This window comes from Danio aesculapii, chromosome 20 (genome assembly GCF_903798145.1).
Source record: "Danio aesculapii chromosome 20, fDanAes4.1, whole genome shotgun sequence".
NCBI lineage: Eukaryota > Metazoa > Chordata > Actinopteri > Cypriniformes > Danionidae > Danio > Danio aesculapii.
The window spans coordinates 26,425,586-26,447,016 of record NC_079454.1 but is presented as its reverse complement, the minus strand read 5'-3'; the positions used below and the strand labels follow the sequence as shown (position 1 = coordinate 26,447,016).

Below are 21,431 nucleotides of genomic sequence, written 5' to 3'. Positions count from 1 at the left end.
GCTTTTACCACTAATAATAAATAACTATTAATAATAATAATAATAATAATAATAATAATAAGTAATTAATAATAATAATAACAATAATAATAATAATAATAAGTAATTAATAATAATAATAATAAATAATTAATAATAATAATAATAATAATAAGTAATTAATAATAATAATAATAAATAATTATTATTATTATTATTAATAATAATAATAATTATAATAATAACAATAATAATAATACTAAGTAATTATTAATAATAATAATAAATAATAATAATAATAATAACAATAATAATAATAATAATAATAAGTAATTAATAATAATAATAATAATAATAATAATTAATAATAATAATAATAATAATAATAATAATAATAATAATAATAATAATAATAATAACAATAATAATAATAAGTAATAATAATAATAAATAATTAATAATTATTAATAATAATAATAATAATAATAATAATAACAACAATAATAAGTAATTAATAATAATAATAATAATAATAATAATAATAACAATAATAATAATAATAATAATAATAATAATAATAATAATAATAATAATAATAATTATTATTATTATTATTATTATTATTATTATTATTATTATTATTATTATTATTATTATTATTATTATTATTAATATTAGAGTGGTTTCTGAAGGATCATGTCACTCCAAAGACTGGAGTAATGAAGCTGAAATTTCATCTTTAAAATCACAGGAATAAATAATAAAATTTAATTATAAACTACTTTTGAACTGTTATTTTGTAGTGCAATAACATTTCAGTTTTACAACTTGTACTGTATTTTTGATGGAATAAATGCAGCCTTGGTGAGCAGGAGAAGTTGACTTTAAACATTCAACAATCCTCCTGACCCCAAACGTTTGTGCTGTAATTGAAATCTACAGATACAAATGATGAAGAACCTAAAAGTATATTTTGTATATTTTCTTTGCATTACAAAAACACTTTATGTAAAGCTGAAAAGCCCGACACCTCAAAATTGACAGGCACAATATACAGTGTTTTTTCCTGCAGTGTCTCACCTTAAAAAGCTAATGTGGGCTTTGGGTGGTGACTTGCTCTGTCTTCAAATTTATTTTAAACCTTCGCGTCCCTGCGAGGGACTCACTAGTTCACTGTTCTCCATGTTCCTGTGATTAAAACCTACAGCTCAACTCCCAGCCCTGAAGGCAGAGGATTGAACACTTCATTACACACTAACATTCCCTGAAAACTCACAACACACAAACACTATCACTAACAAACAGCTGGTCAGATTGGAAACCTGAGCATTATACATGTAACACTCGGCTATTGTTCAGGACACAATGAATGTTTTCTGCTCCGAGCCTTTCTTTCTTTGTACCCACTTTTATCATTTTCTTCCCCCTGACTGTATCTGTCTCCTTTTTCTTCTCCTGCTCTCAATCCCGGCGGTTTTATAGTTTGTAGAAATGGATGACTGTGTGCTTCAAGGACTTCTCTCTTTGCTGGGCTGCTTAACCAATCTCTTCCTTCTAATAAAGGTTGACCTCTCTTAATCTTCACTCAAACTCATCCCAAAGCTGCCTGCTCTTCATTAGTTTCACCTTTTTTGTCTCGCTCATCTCCATGAAAGAGTCTCACTTTACAGATATTATAGTGAAATGAGCTTCAGTGTCTGACCTTGTAACATCTTTTCCATCTGCCATTTGTGTCATTTCGTAATTGTGTCGTAAATCGTAACGTTTCTACTCACTGCCTAAAAACTAACAACAATTAACAGTAATGGGATGTTTCTTTTTAGGATTTTAATATCTACCCGACAAACAATACATTTAAAGCAATAGTTCATCTAAAAATGAAAATGTTCTCGCTTTTTACTTTCCTCAAGCGATCCAAACCTGTATGAGTTTCTCTATTCTGTTGAACACAAAAGAAGATTCAATCCTGATTTTGTACCTGTTATTACAGTATCACTGTTTTTATTCTATTTTACTTTTTTTGTTATGTTTTTTGTGGATCTCAAAAATGTGGGTGTAAATATATGTATGTATATATATATATGTATGTGTATATATATATATATATATATATATATATATATATATATATATATATATATATATATATATATATATATATATATATATATAATATATATATATATATATATATATACACACAGTTGAAGTGAGAATTATTTGCCCCCCTTTGATTATTAATATTTTTTTATATTTCACAAATGATGTTTAACAGAGCAAGGAAATTGTCACAGTATGTTTGATAATATTTTTTCTTCTGTAGAAAGTCTTATTTGTTTTATTTCGGCAAGAATAAAAGCAGTTTTAAATTTTTTTTAAACACCATTTTAAGGACAAAATTATTAGCTCCTTTAAGCTATATTTTTTTGATAGTCTACAGAGCAGACCATCGTTATACAATAACTTGCCTAATTACCCTAACTTGCCTAGTTAATGTATATATGTATATGTGTGTGTATATATGTGTGTGTGTATATGTATGTATGTATATATATATATATATATATATATATATATATATATATATATATATATATATATATATATATATATATATTTTTTTTTTTTTTTACATTTTGATTTTGAACAAAGCCTGAGATCCACGTAAAATAGAATAAAAACAATGATACTGTAATAACAGGTACAAAATCAGGATCGAAACATATGTAATACAGTCTCCAAAATTTTCGAAATGAGACAATTTGAATTCTTATTCAATAATTTGCAATGTTTCTAAATTCTATTGTTAGTCATTTTTCTTACCAAATTTTTGATTTGTCTTATATATTATTTTCTGTAAAGCTACTTCTGACCATTATATGTCCAAACTAAATAGTTATAAGAGATGTGTTTAAGGGATTATATGCAACATCCTTCACTCATTCTCTTAGGAAAGGAGAGATCTCCACTCAAGTATCATACTTAGAGGGAAAATGTGCTTTATGCAATGTTAAAGTTATACAAAGCTGGAAGAATCGGTACTCTGTATCGGCCGATCACCATGATGAGGAATCGGTAACCTGTATCGGCTCCAATCTCTAGTATAAACCATACATAGATTACTTTTTTACCATAAGGGAAATATGAATTAAATTTATAGTAGTATAACAAGGATAGGCAGCACGATGTTGCAGTGAGTAGCACAATCGCCTCACAGCAAGAAGGTCGCTGATTTGAGCCCCAGCAGTGTCAGTGGGCAGTTGGTTTCCTCTGGGTGCTCTGGCTTCCCCCACAAGTCCAAAAACATGTGATATAGGTGAATTGGGTAAGCTAAATTGTCCATAGTGTGTGTGTGTGTGATTGAGTGTGTATGGATGTTTCCCAGTGATAGGTTGCAGCTGGAAGGGCATCCGCTGCGTAAAACATATGCTGGATAGGTTGGCGGTTCATTCCGCTGTGGCGACATCTGATTAATAAAGGGACTAAGCTGAAAAGAAAATGAATGAATAAATGAATGAATAACAAGGGTATAGAAAGAAAGGAAGAGAAAAAAGCAACAATAATGAAAGGGCACATGAAAAGGATATCAAAATTAATGCAGAATATTAAAACAAGCTCAAATTTTCCAAAGGTCTAACAGTTTTCTTCTTATTATAAGTATCTCATATTTTGATAGTGACTCACATACTGCTATCGACGCATGTCTCACTATCATTATGCGAGTTGCTATATATTCGATGTATAATATACAGTATATATAAAATATTGGTAAGCAGAAAAGACCTGAAAGAAATCTTACCGTTCTTAAACTTTTGAATGGTAGTGTACGTTAACACTATTTAAAATAAAATATTTTGTATATGGATTTCTACATTATATTTCTGAAATAACTTCAACAGAAGTGATCTTAATTTTTTTAAAATAAGTTTTATTATAAAAGCTCAGTGTTGGTCATTTGATTGTGTTAGTTTGGGCAGTCAGTAAAGCTGAGCACCATGTGAAGTACTGTGTGCATTGCATCATAATATTTGACATTTTTGACATAAGCATGATTAAAAGTGCTGAAGTGTGTGTGTGTGTGTGTGTGTGTGTGTGTGTGTGTGTGTGTGTGTGTGTGTGTGTGTGTGGTGTGTGTGTGTATGTGTGTGTGTGTGCGTGTGCGTGTGCGTGTGCGTGTGCGTGTGCGTGTGCGTGTGCGTGTGTGTGTGTGCGTGTGTGGGTGTGTGGGTGTGTGTGTGGGTGACATTGCAGGAATTGAGACAGAAGCAGAGCCAGCAGCAGGACGTCCTGGAGCAGCTCAGGAGAGTCCGATCTGACAAACTCAAAGAGCTCCAGAGACACAGGAAAGAGGAAGAGGAGAGAAAGAGGAAGAAAGAAGAGGAGGCCGCCAGGTATAATTTCACAAGGACACACATTTTCTCACATAAAAGAACAACTTGGAATCATAAAGACTTTTTATAATTGCTATTTTATAATTAGACTTTAGAATTTATTAAAATTATGAGAATTTATTGGAATTATATATATATATATATATATATATATTTACTTACATACATACATACATACATACATACATACATACATACATACATACATACATACATACATACATATAGTTATTAGTATATATATATATATATATATATATATATATATATATATATATATATATATATATATATATATATATACATATTTTGTATATATATACATATATACATACAATTGCGAAACCAACATCACTACTTGCTATACACTTTTATACACATATACACTTATTTAACAACACACTTTACATGCCAATTTGCACATAACAGCTGCACATATAACGTTGTATATAGTAATAAACATGTACATACACTTGTCAATCTGTATATTTGCACTCACTACTTACTTCTATTTTTTAAAATATATTTATTATCTGTTTTTTGTCCTGTCTCTGTAATCCTGTTGCGCTGTAGAAGCTCTGTCACGAAAACAAATTCCTAGTATGTGTGAACATACCTGGCAATAAAGCTCTTTCTGATTCTGATTCTGATTCGGATACAGTTGAAGTCAGAGTTATATACAGTTGAAGTCAGAATTATTAGCCCCCCTGAATTATTAGCCCCCCTGAATTATTAGCCCCCCTGAATTATTAGCCCCCCTGTTTATTCCCCCCCCCCCCCAATTTCTGTTTAACGGAGATATTTTTTCAACACATTTCTAAACATAATAGTTTTAATAACTCATTTCTAATAACTGATTTATTTTATCTTTGCCATGATGACAGTAAATAATATTTGACTAGATATTTTTCAAGACACTTCTATACAGCTTAAAGTGACATTTAAAGGCTTAACTAGGTTAATTAGGTTAAATAGGCAGATTAGGGTAATTGTTTAACGATGGTTTGTTCTATAGACAGTCGAAAAAAAAAAACGCTTAAAGCGGCTAATAAGTTTGATCTTAAAATGGTTTTTAAAAAATTAAAAACTGCTTTTATTCTAGCCAAAATAAAACAAATAAGAGTTTCTCCAGAAGAAAAAATATTATCAAACATACTGTGAAAGTGGGCGACGCAGTGGCGCAGTATGAAGTGCTGTCGCCTCACACCAAGAAGGTCGCTGGTTCGAGCCTCGGCTGGGTCAGTTGGTGTTTCTGTGTGGAGTTTGCATGTTCAACCTCCAGGTGCTCCGGTTTCCCCCACAGTCCAAAGACATGCGGACATAATTGTCCGTAGGCTAAATTATCCGTAGTGTATGTGTGTGTGAATAAGCGTGTATGTGTTTCCCAGTGATGGTTTGCGGCTGGAAGGGCATCCGCTGCATAGGACAAATGCTGGATAAGTTGGCGGTTCATTCCACTGTGGTGACCCCAGATTAATAAAGGGACTAAACCGAAAAGAAAATGAATGAATGAATGATACTGTGAAAGTTTCCTTGCTCTGTTAAACATCGTTTGGGAAATATTTAAAAAAGAAAAAAAAATCAAAGGGGGGCTAATAATTCTGACCTCAACTGTATATGCCTGTCTAAATGCAGTATTTTTTCCAGAATTCCCATCCCATAATATTGCATTATTGCAATTTATAGGCTTAAAACATAAAGATTTAGATGGTCAATAATTAGATGGATTGTATTTAATAATTTATATTTTGTAGATAAAATCTATAATGTAAAATTCTAATTTTGCATGTACATTTGTGTGTAATATTGTATTTTATCAGACAATCATCTAATATCCAAGCAAACATTTGGCTTCCAAACATTTATGAACCACTTTCTGCTGTTCAGCAAATAGTTTTGTTTCAGCAAATAAGCTCTCAGTATTGCTAGGTTAAACACACATTCTCTTACCCCCTTACTAATGCTCATTCTTACACCACACTCATAGAAACATGTTGTGGACGTGTGCCTGTGTTTACAGACAGGCCCAATTGGAGCAGGAGCGGCTGGAGCAGGAGGAGGCTGAGAGGCAGAGGAAACTTGCACAGGAGCGAGAGGCCAAACTCAGGGAAGAGCAGCAGCGGCAGGCCCAGGCCAGACTGCTGGAGGCCCAGGAGCAGGCCAGAGCCAAAGAAGAGAAGAGGAGAGCTGAGGAGAAGGACAGGAATGAGCTGGACGTACACACTCACTCCAGCCTGCCATTCAACAGCACAGAAAACAACAGTAAGTGTGTGTGGGATTATATATAGTAAGTGTGAGTGTTTATTTGCATGTACATAAGTCGAAGTCAAAATTATAAGCCCTCTTTTGGATTTTGTTTTCTTTTTCAGATGTTTCTCAAATGATGTTTAACAAAGCAAGGGATTAAATATTTCCTATGTTTTTTTCCTGGAGAAAGTCTTACTTGTTTTATTTTGGCTAGAATAAAAGCAGTTTTTAAATTTTTTAAATAGCCATTTTAAAGTCAATATTATTGGCCCCTTTAAATTGTTTTAGATTGTCTACTGAACAAACTATTGTTTAGAAATGTTTTAAAAATATCTCCTTCCTTTTTTTGATGAAAAAAATATATACAGGGCAGGCTAATAACTAAAGAGGACTGACTTCAATTGTATGTGTTCGTGCATGTGTGTCTGGTTTTCACTGCATTGTGGGTACCAAATGTCCTCTCAAGTATAGAAATACCAGTAATCTTTGACAATGTTTTGGTCTCCATGAGGAAAACGGCTCTCAAATGAAACAGATTGAAATATATAAAACATGTAAAACTAATGTTTTCTGTGATGATTGTGTTTAGAGAACAGGATTTAGAGTCTGTACAGTATAAAAAATCATTACATCCATGGGAAGTTCTCATAAACCATGATAACCAATATATATGTGTGTGTGTGTGTGAAAAGAGAGAGTGAGTGGACGAGGTGCTTTTTCAAAGCTTCAAAATGGCTTGTATTCATCCACTTGGCCTTGAATATGATGTTTTCATTATGTTCATTGTAATGGGTGTCAGTACTCTCGCAGCTTCATTATTCACTTTAATTGCCACCCATTAATTATACAAACCGATATAACAGACTCTGCTAGAATGTGTTTTTAGTGACTGCCAAACATCTGTGGCATTTTCTACAGTTTAAACAGCTTTATAGCCTAAATAGGCCACTTGAATATGTAACAGTTTCTCTGGATTTATTATGTATGGTTTTGAGTAAAATGTAAATGTTTGTTTTAGCCTGTAAAGATCTGAGAACATTTCTTTCAAATTTTAAATGAAGATGTTCTTATTTGGAGTATTTTTGCCAGAGAATAGAGATAGGTAAAGGTTTCAATAAGCATTTGTTGTGGTTAAAATCAAATTATTTTTTTACCAAGTATTGCTTTTTTAAAGTCTTCTTTAGTTAAAACATTGGTTCTGTATGAAAATGAAGTAAAACCTATTATTTTTTGCAAAAAAGCTAAAAAAAAAAACTTTTATTGAAATTTTGGAAGAAACATTGATAGTTTATAGAATAAAACAAAGTGTGTTTTACTCAAAAACATAACTTGCTGGCTTACTCCCAGGGCCGTTTATATTGAAGTTGATATTGAGCCGCACCATGTTGGTGTTTCGTAACATTTAATTTTTACAAAGTGGGTCGTTAGCCCAATGCTCAACCCCCAACCTGGAGCACCAGGACATACACACATACACTAAGGACAATTCAGCTTACCCAACTCACCTATAGCGCATGTCTTTGGACTTGTGGGGGAAACTGGAGCACCCAGAGGAAACCCATGCGAACATGGAAAGAACATGCAAACTCCACACAGAAATGCCAACTGACCCAGCTGGGGCTCGAACCAGCGACCTTCTTGCTGTGGGGCGATATTGCTACCCAATTTGCCACTGTGCCACCCCAAAAACATAACTATAAATCAAAATATTTACATGGTGTCTTAATTTTCCTCATTTCTATATGTACAGTGTATTTATTTTAATTTAATATCGTACTCAAAAGTCATACTATACTTACATCTTAATTCTTTATTAGCATTATATCTATTAGATTGTTACTTAAAGAGATTTGCTTTTTCATATGTCCATGCGAAATCGAAACTTACAATGTTTATTTTGTTAGCTCACATTGTTATTGTTTGGGTGATCAGTTAACTCATGCTAATCTCAAGTTAATCCACGCTTGGTTTGTTTTGGTCCTTCTGTTGACATCAGTTTAACAGCTTCAGCCACAATATTTTTAACCACACCCCTCTTACCATTAATTCGCAATGAGAAATGATTTTCAAAAAGAAAGCCCCGCCTCCTACTCAGTATTTAGTTTCAGTTGGAAGTACATTAACATACTAAAATAAAAGACTTAGCAACTTCTGTTTCACATGGACTTTATTAGCCACTCTGTGTCATGTGGATGGGATTTGGTTTATAATGACATTATTTAGGAAAAAACAAACTCACACATTTACACTTTTGCGATTTATATCAAATAAAAAGGTATCTTCCATTCCTAACATATGCGGTTACTTTGCTGATTGGCTGTGTGATTGTCTTTACATGGCTTTGTTGTAATTATGTGTGTTTTTGTTTGCAGTTTTGCAGCCAGTAGAGATCCCTGAAGTCACGTGTAGTTCTCTGACCAGCTACAGAGCTCTCTATCCCTTCACTGCACGCAACTCAGATGAGCTCACGCTTGAGGCAGACTGTCTCATCCAGGTGCATATGACACTCATGCGGTTTTAAAGGGGACCTATTATGCAAAAATCACTTCTATAAGGGGTTTAAACACAGTTGTGTGGTAACTGTCTGAGAATCTCACCAGCTTCTAAATGTAAAAATTCATTAATTTAATTTTTTATAATCACACTTTATAAAAACAGTCTGCAGAAAAATTTTGATTGACATTCTCCCTTTGTACGTGTCATCAGAGGGTGAAAGCCTCGCCCATCAGTGATAATCTCTCTGTTATTAGCATAAGAGGTTAGTCTTGCTTATAAATCTGCCACTATGCTGACACATAGGCATTTGTAGCTCCACCCTCTTTTGAAAAGAGAGTTGGGAGCACAATCTCATTTGAATTTAAAGCGACAGTCACCAAAATGACACAATTAGGATCAAAGCATAAAAAGAGCCCTTTCAGAGAGTTATAATACATTATTTGTGGGGTATTTTGAGCTGAAATGTCACATACACACATAGGGACTTATTTTAGATCTTGTAAAAAGGAGCATAATAGCTCCCCTTTAGAGTACACACACATAATATAGCTGTGAATCGATGCAGGTGGATGAATCGACAGTCAGAGAGACCGGTTGGCTGTATGGCAGTTACAGTGGAAACATAGGCTGGTTTCCAGAGAGCTACGCTGAGAGATGCAGTAAAGACAGTCAGACTCAACCGACTGCAGCTGAAACTGACTCCACTGCGCCCTCTGCCAACTACCCTGGGTATGACAAACTCAAACCTCTCCATTTCTAACAAGGCTTTGCTTTTCAAAATGTATATAATATTGAAATATTTAAAATGTTGTGTGTTTTATGTAATCAGAGAAAGCACTGTCTTTGCAACCCAGTAGATTTAAAATGAACCCTATTAATATTAAGTTTAAATAATGTTAAAATTAGATTAAAGATATTTAAGCCATGTTACATCAAACAAATGAAGGGGAAAAATGTTTTGGCAGACAGCAATGTGTTTTTACTAAAACCTTTTTAAAAATATCAGATAAAATAAAAACATAGCATATGTGTAGTTTATGGGAGACTTTCTAAACTACAGTACTTCCAAGAGTCTACACACCAGGGCCTGTATTCAGGAAACATTCTCCTAAACAGCAGTAAAAGGTTTTAGGTATGATTTTTCTCTTTAAAATATTCAGATTTTTAAAAATACTTTAAAATAAAATCTAAAATATTAATCAAATATTTGCGTAACGTTTTTTGGCCATTTTTGTGTTTTTTGAAATAAATAAAAACATATGCAACCCTGGACCACAGAAACAGTCATAAGTGTCAATTCTAAATGTTAAGTTTTGTAAACAATCAAAATATTGAGAAAATTGTCTTTAATGTGTTCAAATTAAGTTTTGAATTTTTAAGCAATGGATATTATTGATCAAAAATTAAGTTTTTATATATTTACAGTAGGACATTAACAAAATTCTTTAATGGAACATGATCTTTATTTAATATTCGAATGAAAGCATATTTCCAGCCATATGGGAATACCCCAGTGATTAAAGCGATAACTTGTTAAAAGCTCCATGTGGTCATATTTTAAAATATTTTCTTTCCATGTAAGGAGCTACTTTTAGTCTTGCTTTTAGATGTTTTGTGAGTATGGCCCCAATCTCTTATCACAAGGACATTGACATTATATTTTCACCATGATATTTAAAAAACAAACTGTGATTATTTGTTTTATACATTATGTCAGTTAAATGGATTTTGACTGGTCCTTGTTCAGTGAAAGTTATAAAAGAATCCAGCAATGAGTCAGAAACTATTGAACAATAAACAGTTTTAATTAGTTTCGATATAAGAAAAATGACATCACATTTAAGTAGGGCTGCACAATATATCATTTCAACATCAATATCACAATGTGTACATGTGCGATTGTCACATCGCAAGATACAGTATGCAATGTTGAGTCTGAATTAAAGCTGAGTTTAACCAAAATCACTGCTAAGTTTAACCATAATAGAGTGAAAGTTTACCATTTTCATGTTTTTTAAGGCCTGTGACTGAACATTTCGAGAGAGTTTAAAACATTTGGGCACAAAAATGTATGATGTCTGGAGGTGTAACAAAGATTAATTGTATTTAATTATTTATTTGGAAAAAAATATTTTTCTTACTTAAAATTTTTGTCTTCTAGTCCAAATATCTACATTTCAAAACAAAAACAAGATTATTTTAACTCTTAATTCTGATTTATTTTTTCAGAACGTGAAAACAAAACAATATTTTAACTTGATTAAGGAATTTGAGATATTTCAACAAGAAACGAGACAAAGCAAAGTAAGGAAAAGCATATTTTGCATAGTGATTATTCAGTTTCTGTACCTGACCTGACTCCCCAGAAACTGTCAAATAGAGCTATTCAAACCATCTTGTGAAACTGTATTCAAATCAAAATACTAATCGAAGAAAATTAAAATATCTTAATATCCCATCTTTCCAATATCGCGCAGCCCTACATTTAGGCAAAGAGCATAGAATCACCAAGAGGCGACACTCTCGCGGCGGCCATTTTGGAATGAAAATTCCAATAGAACAACAGCATATTATAAGTCAGTAAAATGTTTGTGATGGTACTGTAAGTGTTGTATTGTCGTCTTTCAGGTTGTATCACAGCTTTAACACGCTTTTTCAATAAATAAATAAAAAACAAAGCAGCTGCTTACCATCGCAACAGCAATAAGATCCAATGGACAGCTGACCGCTTTCACGCCAAAATGGTGGAATCCGGAGCTGTTGCTGGGCGCTGCTGTTGCAATGGAACGTACTATTGAGTGTCGCCTCTTGGTCATTCTAAGCTCTTTGATTTAGTTATTTTTTATGATTCTGTTATTTTAAAAAAATACACATTGCATTTATTGTATGGTAAATGAATGCCATATTAAATAAAATCCTTATTACCCCTTAACATTTCCAGAATTCCTCGAGTGGACATAGAAGGACCAACACCAACACACACCCCAGTATCCACAAACATGCAGCACTCACAGGTTGACGTGTGAATAAACATAATCAGTGATTTTTGGATTGTTAAAAGGAATAATCCTCTTTTGATTGTCATTATGTGTGTGTGCTACAGGCTGTAGCTCTGTGTGAGTGGAGTGCTAAGACTGACAGTCACCTGGGCTTCTGCAAGGACGACGTTATTACAGTTCTGGAGAAGCAGGAGAACTGGTGGTACGGAGAGCTCAAGGAGAGACGGGGCTGGTTTCCCTGCTCACATGTCTCTGTGGTCACTACCAATAACACACAGAGCGAGTAAGTATATATGTTAGATGTCTATTTGATGTCACTTTGACATCAAGGTAGTTTAGATGCATTGTAGTGATACAAAATCCAGTGTTCAGATAAATAAAACCTTTCTTGTATTCTAATACTTTTTGTGTCATTATTATGGTGGTCAAAAGGGCACCAGTTATTGGATGTCAGGTGGACATCAAGGTTTTGACTTCAAATTGATTTGCATTTTTGACATGCTTAATGTCAATACGATGAAATTTTGACATGCCTGCTGGAAATATTTTAAGTGTTTCGGTGTCTCTTCTAGGCCACTGTATTCTACCGTGGAGGAGAATGAAGTTTCAGACTCGGGTTCGCTTGATGGTGAGTCGATTTAGGTTATTAAAGGACCATCTCTAGTCATCCAGATGAGATATTATTACATTAGGTTGGATTTTAATGGTTTGTATTTTTTAATCCGGTTAGAGTATGTGGCTCTGTACACGTATGAGAGTCCAGAGTCAGGAGACCTGACATTCAGTGCAGAGGATGTGGTTCTGGTTACAGAGAAAGAAGGAGAGTGGTGGAGAGGCTGCATTGGTGACCAGACGGGCCTCTTCCCTTCCAACTATGTTAAACCCAAAGATCCTGATGTATGGAAATTCAAATCATTGAAATTGTTATGCATTTGTGGTTATCGTTTGAATCTTATTTATTAATTAATTTACTGATTAAATACTTTAATAAATGATGGTACAGAGTTCTGTTTTATCAGAAATTCAAAGAGCCAATTTGGCAGCTTAGTTTATGCAAATCATTTATTTAGACTGTTAAATAGAAAAATTGTTTACATAATATTGAGAATTGTAATTTTAAAAAGTTTAAGGAAAATCTTTATCTCATGAAATTTACCTTTATTTAATTTGACCTTTTAAAAGAAACTGCTACTGTCAAACAATTAGTCATCTCAATTAATCATATATATATATATATATATATATATATATATATATATATATATATATATATATATATATGTATATATATACATATATATATATATATATATATATATATATATATGTATATATATACATATATATATATATATATATATATATATATATATATATATATATATATATATATATATATATATATATATATATATATATATATATATATGTGTGTATGTATATGTATATATGTATATATATATATATATATATATATATATATGCGCAAGTATATATTTGAGAAATTATTGCTTTGTATGTTTTATATATGTTTGTGTTTACATATTCATAATAATTGTACACAGTACACATATACTAACTTTTATTTTGGATATGATTAATCACAATCAATAAGTTGCCATTTTAAGCATTAATACAGTAGACATTTATGATGGCATGTACTGTTATAATGCTCACTGCTTTATTATTGTTTTAGACTGCCAGTTCTGCAGTTCCCAGTAAAAAGCCAGGTGAGATTTGAGAGCAGTTATAATCTTAGCAAAACAAAGATCATAGTGAGCTCTTCGACATTGTAAACATGATTAATGTGCACTGTTTATTGGCCTTCAGAAATAGCTCAGGTGACTACAGTCAGTCCCGCAACAACACCAGAGCAGCTGAGTCTGACACCTGGCCAGCTGATTGTGGTGCTGCATAAGAACTCAAACAGCTGGTGGCTCGGTGAACTACAGGTCAGTTCATCACTTTACCTAACCCTCTGTTTATTGTGCATTAAAGTGTTGTTGTACACTTAAATAGTGTTTTATACTTGGTGCTTTTGGTTGTCGTGAATATATGCCATCTAGTGGCGATAAGTGACATATTTTGCCTTTAATAAACAGGTTAAATTATAGGTAGGCCGTTATCGGCGTTATTGGCTGTGTAAGGTAATCAAAAATTGCTGTTTCAAGCTTATGTTTAACTGAATAAACAGTTAGTAAACACAAGTACATCTTATTGAACGTAATTTATTTTCATCACCAATTTTCAGAGTAGTTTCTCAAACAGTTTGTGATGCATTTTGGAAACAGGAGATGAGCCCCTGGTCTAATGCGCCACCTGGCTTGACAAACCCGTTCTGAAAGACTTACTTTTAGTCATTATTTGGGTGGCACACATATTCTGAATGCCTTCGGCAGAATTCGAATGAGCCGTTTTAATCTAGATTAATCTATATTAATTCCAAGATTACAGTGAAATTAATCTAGATTAAAAAAATGAATCTATGCCCCCCTATAATTTTAACACAAGAAAATGTGTGTGAGTATTAGGTGGACAGGTATATTCCTCCTGTGAATTTTTATTTCTTTTTCAAATATTTCCCAAATGATGTTTAACAGCGCAAGGACTTTTTTCAAAGTATTTCCTATACATTTTATATAATAATTCAATTTTTTCCTATAAATTTTTCTATTTTTGAAAACATTTTGAGGTCAATATTATTAGCCCCCTTAAGCAATGTCTTTTTTCGATTGTCTACAGAACAAACCACTGTTATGCAATGTATAATACAACTGTTATATAACTTGCCTAGTTAACCTAATTAACCTAGTTAAGCCTGAAGTTGAATACTAGTATCTTGAAAAATGTTTAATGGCTAATAATTCAGGAGGGCTAATAATTCTGACTTCAACTGTATGTTTAGTGAGAAAAATATTATCATAAGAATAAAAACAATATAAGTCACCAGAGTTGGACATGACAGAGATGTCTGTGCTCGTAGGCACGGGGTAAGAAGCGTAAAAAGGGCTGGTTCCAATCCTCTAATGTTCGATTACTGGAGGCCAACAGTGGCAAAATAACTCCTGCACCTCAACCATGTAAGACACACAAACACACTCACAGCACACATTCTTTCATTCATGCGTTTGTATGCAGTGGTGTCACTGTTGTTTTGCCTTTTCTGCCCCATTCTGCTCCATCCATCCATTCTTCTCTCTGTTTTTCTCCTCCTCCCCCTGCAGTGTGTCAGGTTATTGCAATGTATGACTACAAAGCAGCCAATAAGGACGAGATGAGCTTCCAGAAAGGTCAGCTGATCACCGTACTGAACAAGGACAACCCTGACTGGTGGAAAGGAGAGGTCGCAGGGGTCACAGGGTTGTTTCCAACTAATTATGTGAAGATGACCACAGAATGTGATCCAAGCCAGCAATGTGAGTATTATCAGAGCTGCTTTATTAGTTTCAGTTTGAGTTCAGACGGGTTTGTTTATACAGTAGGCATAGGGTGGAGAATATGTCAATTGGAATAGATTAATCGGAACTGGAATAAAAACCAGTGTTAGTATGGAAGCCTGTTTCTCTCATACTGTAAAAAACTGCTTTTTATTTCACAGTTTTAAATTTTTTGCTCACAGTTTAATGCGAAAAAAATAGAAATTGTGAGATAAAAACTCATAATTTAGAGACATAAACACATAGTTGTGCGAAACAAAAAATCCTACATTTTTATATCTGTTTATGTCTGAAAATTTAGTTCTTTCCTTTGAATTTACATCCACACATGTGACTATTTCTCTCAGAATTGTGACTTTATTGTGTTCTTGGGCTTTCTTGCAATTGAGTTGATATCTCACAATACTGACTTTTATAATGAGTGAGATATTAGCTGTGTCTCATTTTAGAGGCGGCATCCTTTGAAGGATGCAGACTTCAAAAGTGAGTCCTTCGAAGTCCATACAAGCCGAACCGAGCATTTTGAAATGAGACGATCTAGCCTACAGGGGACAGATCTCATCAACTAGCAATCATAACTGCTGCCGTTAATAAGCAGTAATAAAATTTGTAATGACTTTTTCTGAGTGATTTTAAAACTTATATTAAGCAATCTGAAGGCAAAGCAAGGGTTACAAAAGCTGGAAATATATTTCCTTTGATCCATACACATAAAAATGTAAACTGTCTATAAAATCACTTTTTAGTAAGACATGTCATATTTGTTTTGTTTTTAACATGTGTTAAGATATCCAAGTAAAATAAACCTAATAATTACATTTAATCCGGAGCTTTCTTTTAAAAACATCCTGCCATTATCAGCCTGAAATGAATCTTGGGATGTTCGAGGCCTCAAAGGATCCACCGGTTGTGTCCTTTATTACCTGGGAAACGAAGGACGCATTTTGAGGCTGCATTTGAATGAGCCTTTGAATTTTTTTAGGGATGCAACGATCCCGAGACTTGGATCGAACATCGGTTCGATATCGCATATTTTTGCTGGATCGGGTATCAGCCAGCTGGTACCGATCCAAATCCGATCTTGCATATGGGCTATATTGTGTAATTTATAAGCCAACAAAAGCCACGAAGGTAGCCTATTATAAAGCACTAGAAAGTTGTCATGTAGGCCTACTATAACCCAAATATTTGAACCTATTCTATAGTTTAATGTGAAGTACAGACGAAGATTCAAGTGCTTAAATTCATGTTCAGCTCAGCGCTTCCCGCCGCTGCACCTGTCAAGTCATTTTCCATTCATTCACAATTCAAGCTGTGTGTCGCGTACATGACAACATGAGAAACTTTCTCCAAGACTATTTGTTCCTGTTAACATAAGTAATCAATGGAGAAATGCATTTATTTTAGCTATAAATGGCTTCATTTTGACCTGCGACATGGAGATCATTGCTGTTTCTAAATCATGTTCCGCTGTGTCTGTTAGATCAGCAGATCGCATTCGCAACACTGGAGTAGAGAGATTACCTGCTCTTCACACACAAAGTAGGCCTACTGTACCTGAAACGTTAAATGAGAAAAGGCTCAATAATACATTGGACAGATCCTCAAAAAAATGGTATCTGTGCATCCCTAGAATTTTTTTAAAAATCTGACAGCCTTTGTTGCGCCGCAATGATGCAGCACCCTTTGAATGCATCCTTTGGAGGATGCAGCCTCTGAAATGAGACACAGCCATTAAAAGAGAGATTTATTTGGCTGTAGCATTACTTTCTTTCTTTCTTTCTTTCTTTCTTTCTTTCTTTCTTTCTTATTAACGTTGTCTAATAAGTACTCTCTATCCATCTCTTCATTATTCATTCTCTCCTCTGCCCTCATCTTCTGTCTTCCTTTCTTTTTTCTTGTCATTCGCCTCATTTGTGTTTTATTGTAGGACGATAGCTCTGGCCAATGCTTCCTCTTCCTCTCTTTTCTTGGCCAATCAGAACACAGCTCTGGTCCATGAAGCAGCCTCAAGACTCAGCCTTGACTAGATTTCTTTGGATTTAAATCCTCCCCTTCAACTTTTTCTGTTTAAACTATGTGTAAAATGGAAACAAACACATATGTTCACTTCCACTGGCTTTCAGACATATATATTTTTCCGCTAAGTTGGGACATTTTAGACACCACTGCTTTTTTCCCTCTGTTTTTTTTTAAATAGGTAAAATAAAATAAATGGAAATCTCACAAGAAAGATTTTCCTTAATCATCTTTTAAAAATAATACTTCTCAATGATATGTAAACTATTTTTCTATTTTAGAGCATAAATAGATATTTGCAGGAACTAAGCTGCCAAAATGGCTCCTTGGATTTCTGATGTAATAAAAAAAGAACCTAGTACCTTTTGAAATTGTCTATTGTGTGTTTAGTAACTCGAACTGCCCATTGCCAAAGTGGTAAAGAGAATGAAGATCAATATTACCAATATCTCTCACACACACACACACACACACACACACACACACACACACACACACACACACACACACACGCACACACACACACACACACACACACACACACACACACACACACACACACACACACACACACACACACACACACACGTTGGTATTGATAGTTTACAAGGAATCTTCATAGGCGTAATCAGTGCTTAATTTGTAAATTAATAATTCCCGGAACAAAACCAGGAAAGATGGTTACATGACCGAGTCTACCAAACTATTTCAGTTTTCAGCGCAAAAAACAGCATAACATTTCTGAACTGTCTTCGATTATTTTGTGCCATATAACATTATAGGTCAGTTATGTAGCTACAAACAGAAATCATATGAACAATCACTATTCTATTTCACTATTATGTGCCAAGTGAAAAAAAAAACAATTAAATAACTCACTCAGTCTTGAGATCGCTTTACTTCTGTCTCCCGCTATCCTGATTCAGTTTCATCTTCTCGATCTCTTTTGATCAGGCTCATTATCAGATATACTTGTGGTTTTTAATAATGAAAACATGCTTGACTGCCTCTTTGCCATTTTGAAAATAGAACTATTACTTACATAGGTTGGCAGCAATGCCATTATTTATTTTCTCTGCTCACTGCACAAACAATTACCAACCGATGAGAGTGATTGTAAAATTAAGAAAGCTGATTGGCTGAAAATATTGATGAGGGTCAATAGTTAAATGTGCCTTCTGCTTTAACTTGCACATGGTGACTACCGTCATGTATTAACCAAACACAAGCTAATGCCGGATCCATTAAAATAAATACGGGAATTCAAAACACGAATATCTGACATTTTCCGGAACAGGATTTGGCAAAATCTGGCTCAAATTAAGCACTGGGCGCAATACATTTTATACTGTAAAACATCTAATTATACAGTATGACCCTAACCTTCCCCTAAACCCAACCCCCACAGGAAACCTGTGTAAAATTTGGAATGTCAAATGACACCATTAAATATGATTTTAAGCATTTTGAATTACAAGGACATCAGGCATGTACCCGTAAACCACCATAATAGAGTACAACGCTAGTCATACCCATGTCATCATACAAAAACCTGTCCTTGTAACCAACCAAAACCAGTACACATACACACATTATGAACATTCTAACATTTTGGATGGACCACAAAATAAAAAAATGTAAAAAAATATATATATATATATTTGACATGGCTACTCTTGAACTCCCCTTTAAGCCATACACTGTTCATTACATCAGCACAACCGTATATTGTAGATCACGAGAATGTTAGTCTGCCTCTGTGCTATAGTCAACAGAACTGAGGACCAGCAACATGTGTTGCCCTCATATTTGACCAGCTATGCAGCTCACAGTTGTGACCTTATAGATCTTAGAGACGTCGCTCTGAATGTCTTTGCTGTGGTGCGTTTTGTTCTGTGGGATGAATTCACAATTAAATGAAACAGAATTTCACAAATAAAGTTTTCAGTTGTGCGATCCTGTAGTGATGTGGTTGCTGATGATTGCTCGTTCCTATATGTGTGTTTGCACGTCTCTCTTTATGTGTGTAGGGTGTGCTGATCTGCTTAGTTTAGAATCTATGTGCACTGAGGAGAGGAAGAGGCAAGGCTACATCCATGAGCTCATTCAGACAGAAGAGTCTTACCTGGAAGACCTGGAGTTGGCAGTGGAGGTGAGCCAGCCAACAGACAATTCAAAGTGCCTCATTATGCTTTTTTATATTAACTTACATTTAGCGCATAATATAGCTGTTTCTAAAAAAGTCTGCCAAGATTCAAAGATCAATGTGTCACTACCTTCCAAAAAAATACAGACTCTGAACTGTAGTAGAACAACAGTAAGTGTAGGTTAGCGAATTAGCATAATGCTAGCCTGTTGTCTTTATTGGCTGCCTGTGAACAACTGCTATCCTCAAACACTGTCATTTTATCTAAGGACTAAATGAGCTTGGTTTAGTTTGTCGACAAGTTTAGAAGATGCTGTTTTCTGTGCTGCAAAAGCAAATCTAGTTTGTACACAATTGAAATCATGAGGCTAGAATTGATTTGATAAAACAATGCCATCATTACTGTTTATAATATCACTGTTTAGAGGTGCTTATGAAGTGTTACAGTATCTGAAGTCCAGATATGTTAGTAGGTATATTACTGTTAACACAGACTAATCCTTCAGATCAATTAGTGCACAGCAGACTTTCAGACTCGATCTTTAAACAGTTTCAGACATTGTGAGAAAAATTCTGATGCTGAAAAGAAAATATATATTTTTGTACTGGATAGATTTAAATACTGTAGAAGATCTCTAAAAAATTGAGGAACCTTAGCACAATAAGGCACTTTAATTTTCTATATTCATCCCATGACTGCTTTGTTTGACTTTAAATAAATGTGTTCATTTGATGCGTGTATGTAAATGCAGGTGTTTTACAAGCCGATGGCAGAGTCCGGACGGCTGACCGAGGCTGAGATGAGCTTGATCTTTGTGAACTGGCGCGAACTGATCATGTGCAGCACCAAACTCCTAAAGTGAGTCCACACTGACCTCTAGAGTCCAGCTCAGAAACTGCAGCCGCTGTATGCTGGCTCAAAGTTTGAGATTTCGTTCAAGTTGAAGACTTTTGGAAAATCATGCATCCTATTGAAATGAAGTAAATTAATGAATAAATAAAATATATGAGCAAAATAATTCAAGATAACATAAAGTAACTGAATGAACTCAAGTAGGAGAAATAAACGCAGAAGTAAACATTGTATTTAATTTCAGCATTCACTTTTACTAACTTTGAATATTTCATGTAAAAATAACAACAAAACAGTTACATTAAAATGTAATACATATTACATTCATTCTAACATAAACTAATAACTTACATAGAGTAAAAATGATTACATAAGCAGTATCTACGCAAGCAGTTCAAATAATTTCTGTCACTACACTTTAACACATCTTTGACTAACTGGAGTGGTTTCTAAAAGTGGTTCACTAATATAGCTTTTCGTATTTCAAGCTCATTTTAATTTGTAGGTTAACAACAGCAAATGTGTTCATCATACAGTATATGTTCAGATTTCTGAGCAGGCGTGATATGGGGATTGTATGTTTGTGTGCATATTCAGAGCTCTGCGTGTGCGTAAAAAGACAGCAGGTGAGCGGATGCCCGTGCAGGTGGTCGGTGATATCTTGTCCTCTGAGCTATCACACATGCAGGCCTACATTCGCTTCTGCAGCTGCCAGCTCAACGCAGCCGCCCTGCTGCAGCAGAAAACGGACAAATCACTGGACTTCAAACTCTTCCTCAAGGTGAACACACTCACACACATTCTACTGCTTTCAGACAGACGTGTTGTCAGTACTGGTCTGGTTAATAATAACACATTTCTGTT

At 34.0% G+C, this 21,431-nt stretch overlaps 1 protein-coding gene across 1 annotated transcript in view; it reads left to right on the top strand.

Annotated features, from left to right (window-relative positions):
* Positions 1-21,431, top strand: part of itsn2a (intersectin 2a) — a 104,090-nt gene that overhangs the window by 69,480 nt on the left and 13,179 nt on the right. The window contains exons 17-32 of the mRNA XM_056480838.1: positions 1,462-1,542; positions 4,231-4,370; positions 6,391-6,632; positions 8,990-9,111; positions 9,679-9,842; positions 12,055-12,127; positions 12,217-12,395; positions 12,685-12,740; positions 12,843-13,009; positions 13,809-13,842; positions 13,943-14,064; positions 15,096-15,192; positions 15,337-15,528; positions 19,599-19,720; positions 20,467-20,573; positions 21,165-21,348. Coding sequence (XP_056336813.1) covers positions 1,462-1,542; positions 4,231-4,370; positions 6,391-6,632; positions 8,990-9,111; positions 9,679-9,842; positions 12,055-12,127; positions 12,217-12,395; positions 12,685-12,740; positions 12,843-13,009; positions 13,809-13,842; positions 13,943-14,064; positions 15,096-15,192; positions 15,337-15,528; positions 19,599-19,720; positions 20,467-20,573; positions 21,165-21,348 — 2,082 coding nt within the window. The remainder of the gene's footprint in view (positions 1-1,461; positions 1,543-4,230; positions 4,371-6,390; positions 6,633-8,989; positions 9,112-9,678; positions 9,843-12,054; positions 12,128-12,216; positions 12,396-12,684; positions 12,741-12,842; positions 13,010-13,808; positions 13,843-13,942; positions 14,065-15,095; positions 15,193-15,336; positions 15,529-19,598; positions 19,721-20,466; positions 20,574-21,164; positions 21,349-21,431) is intronic.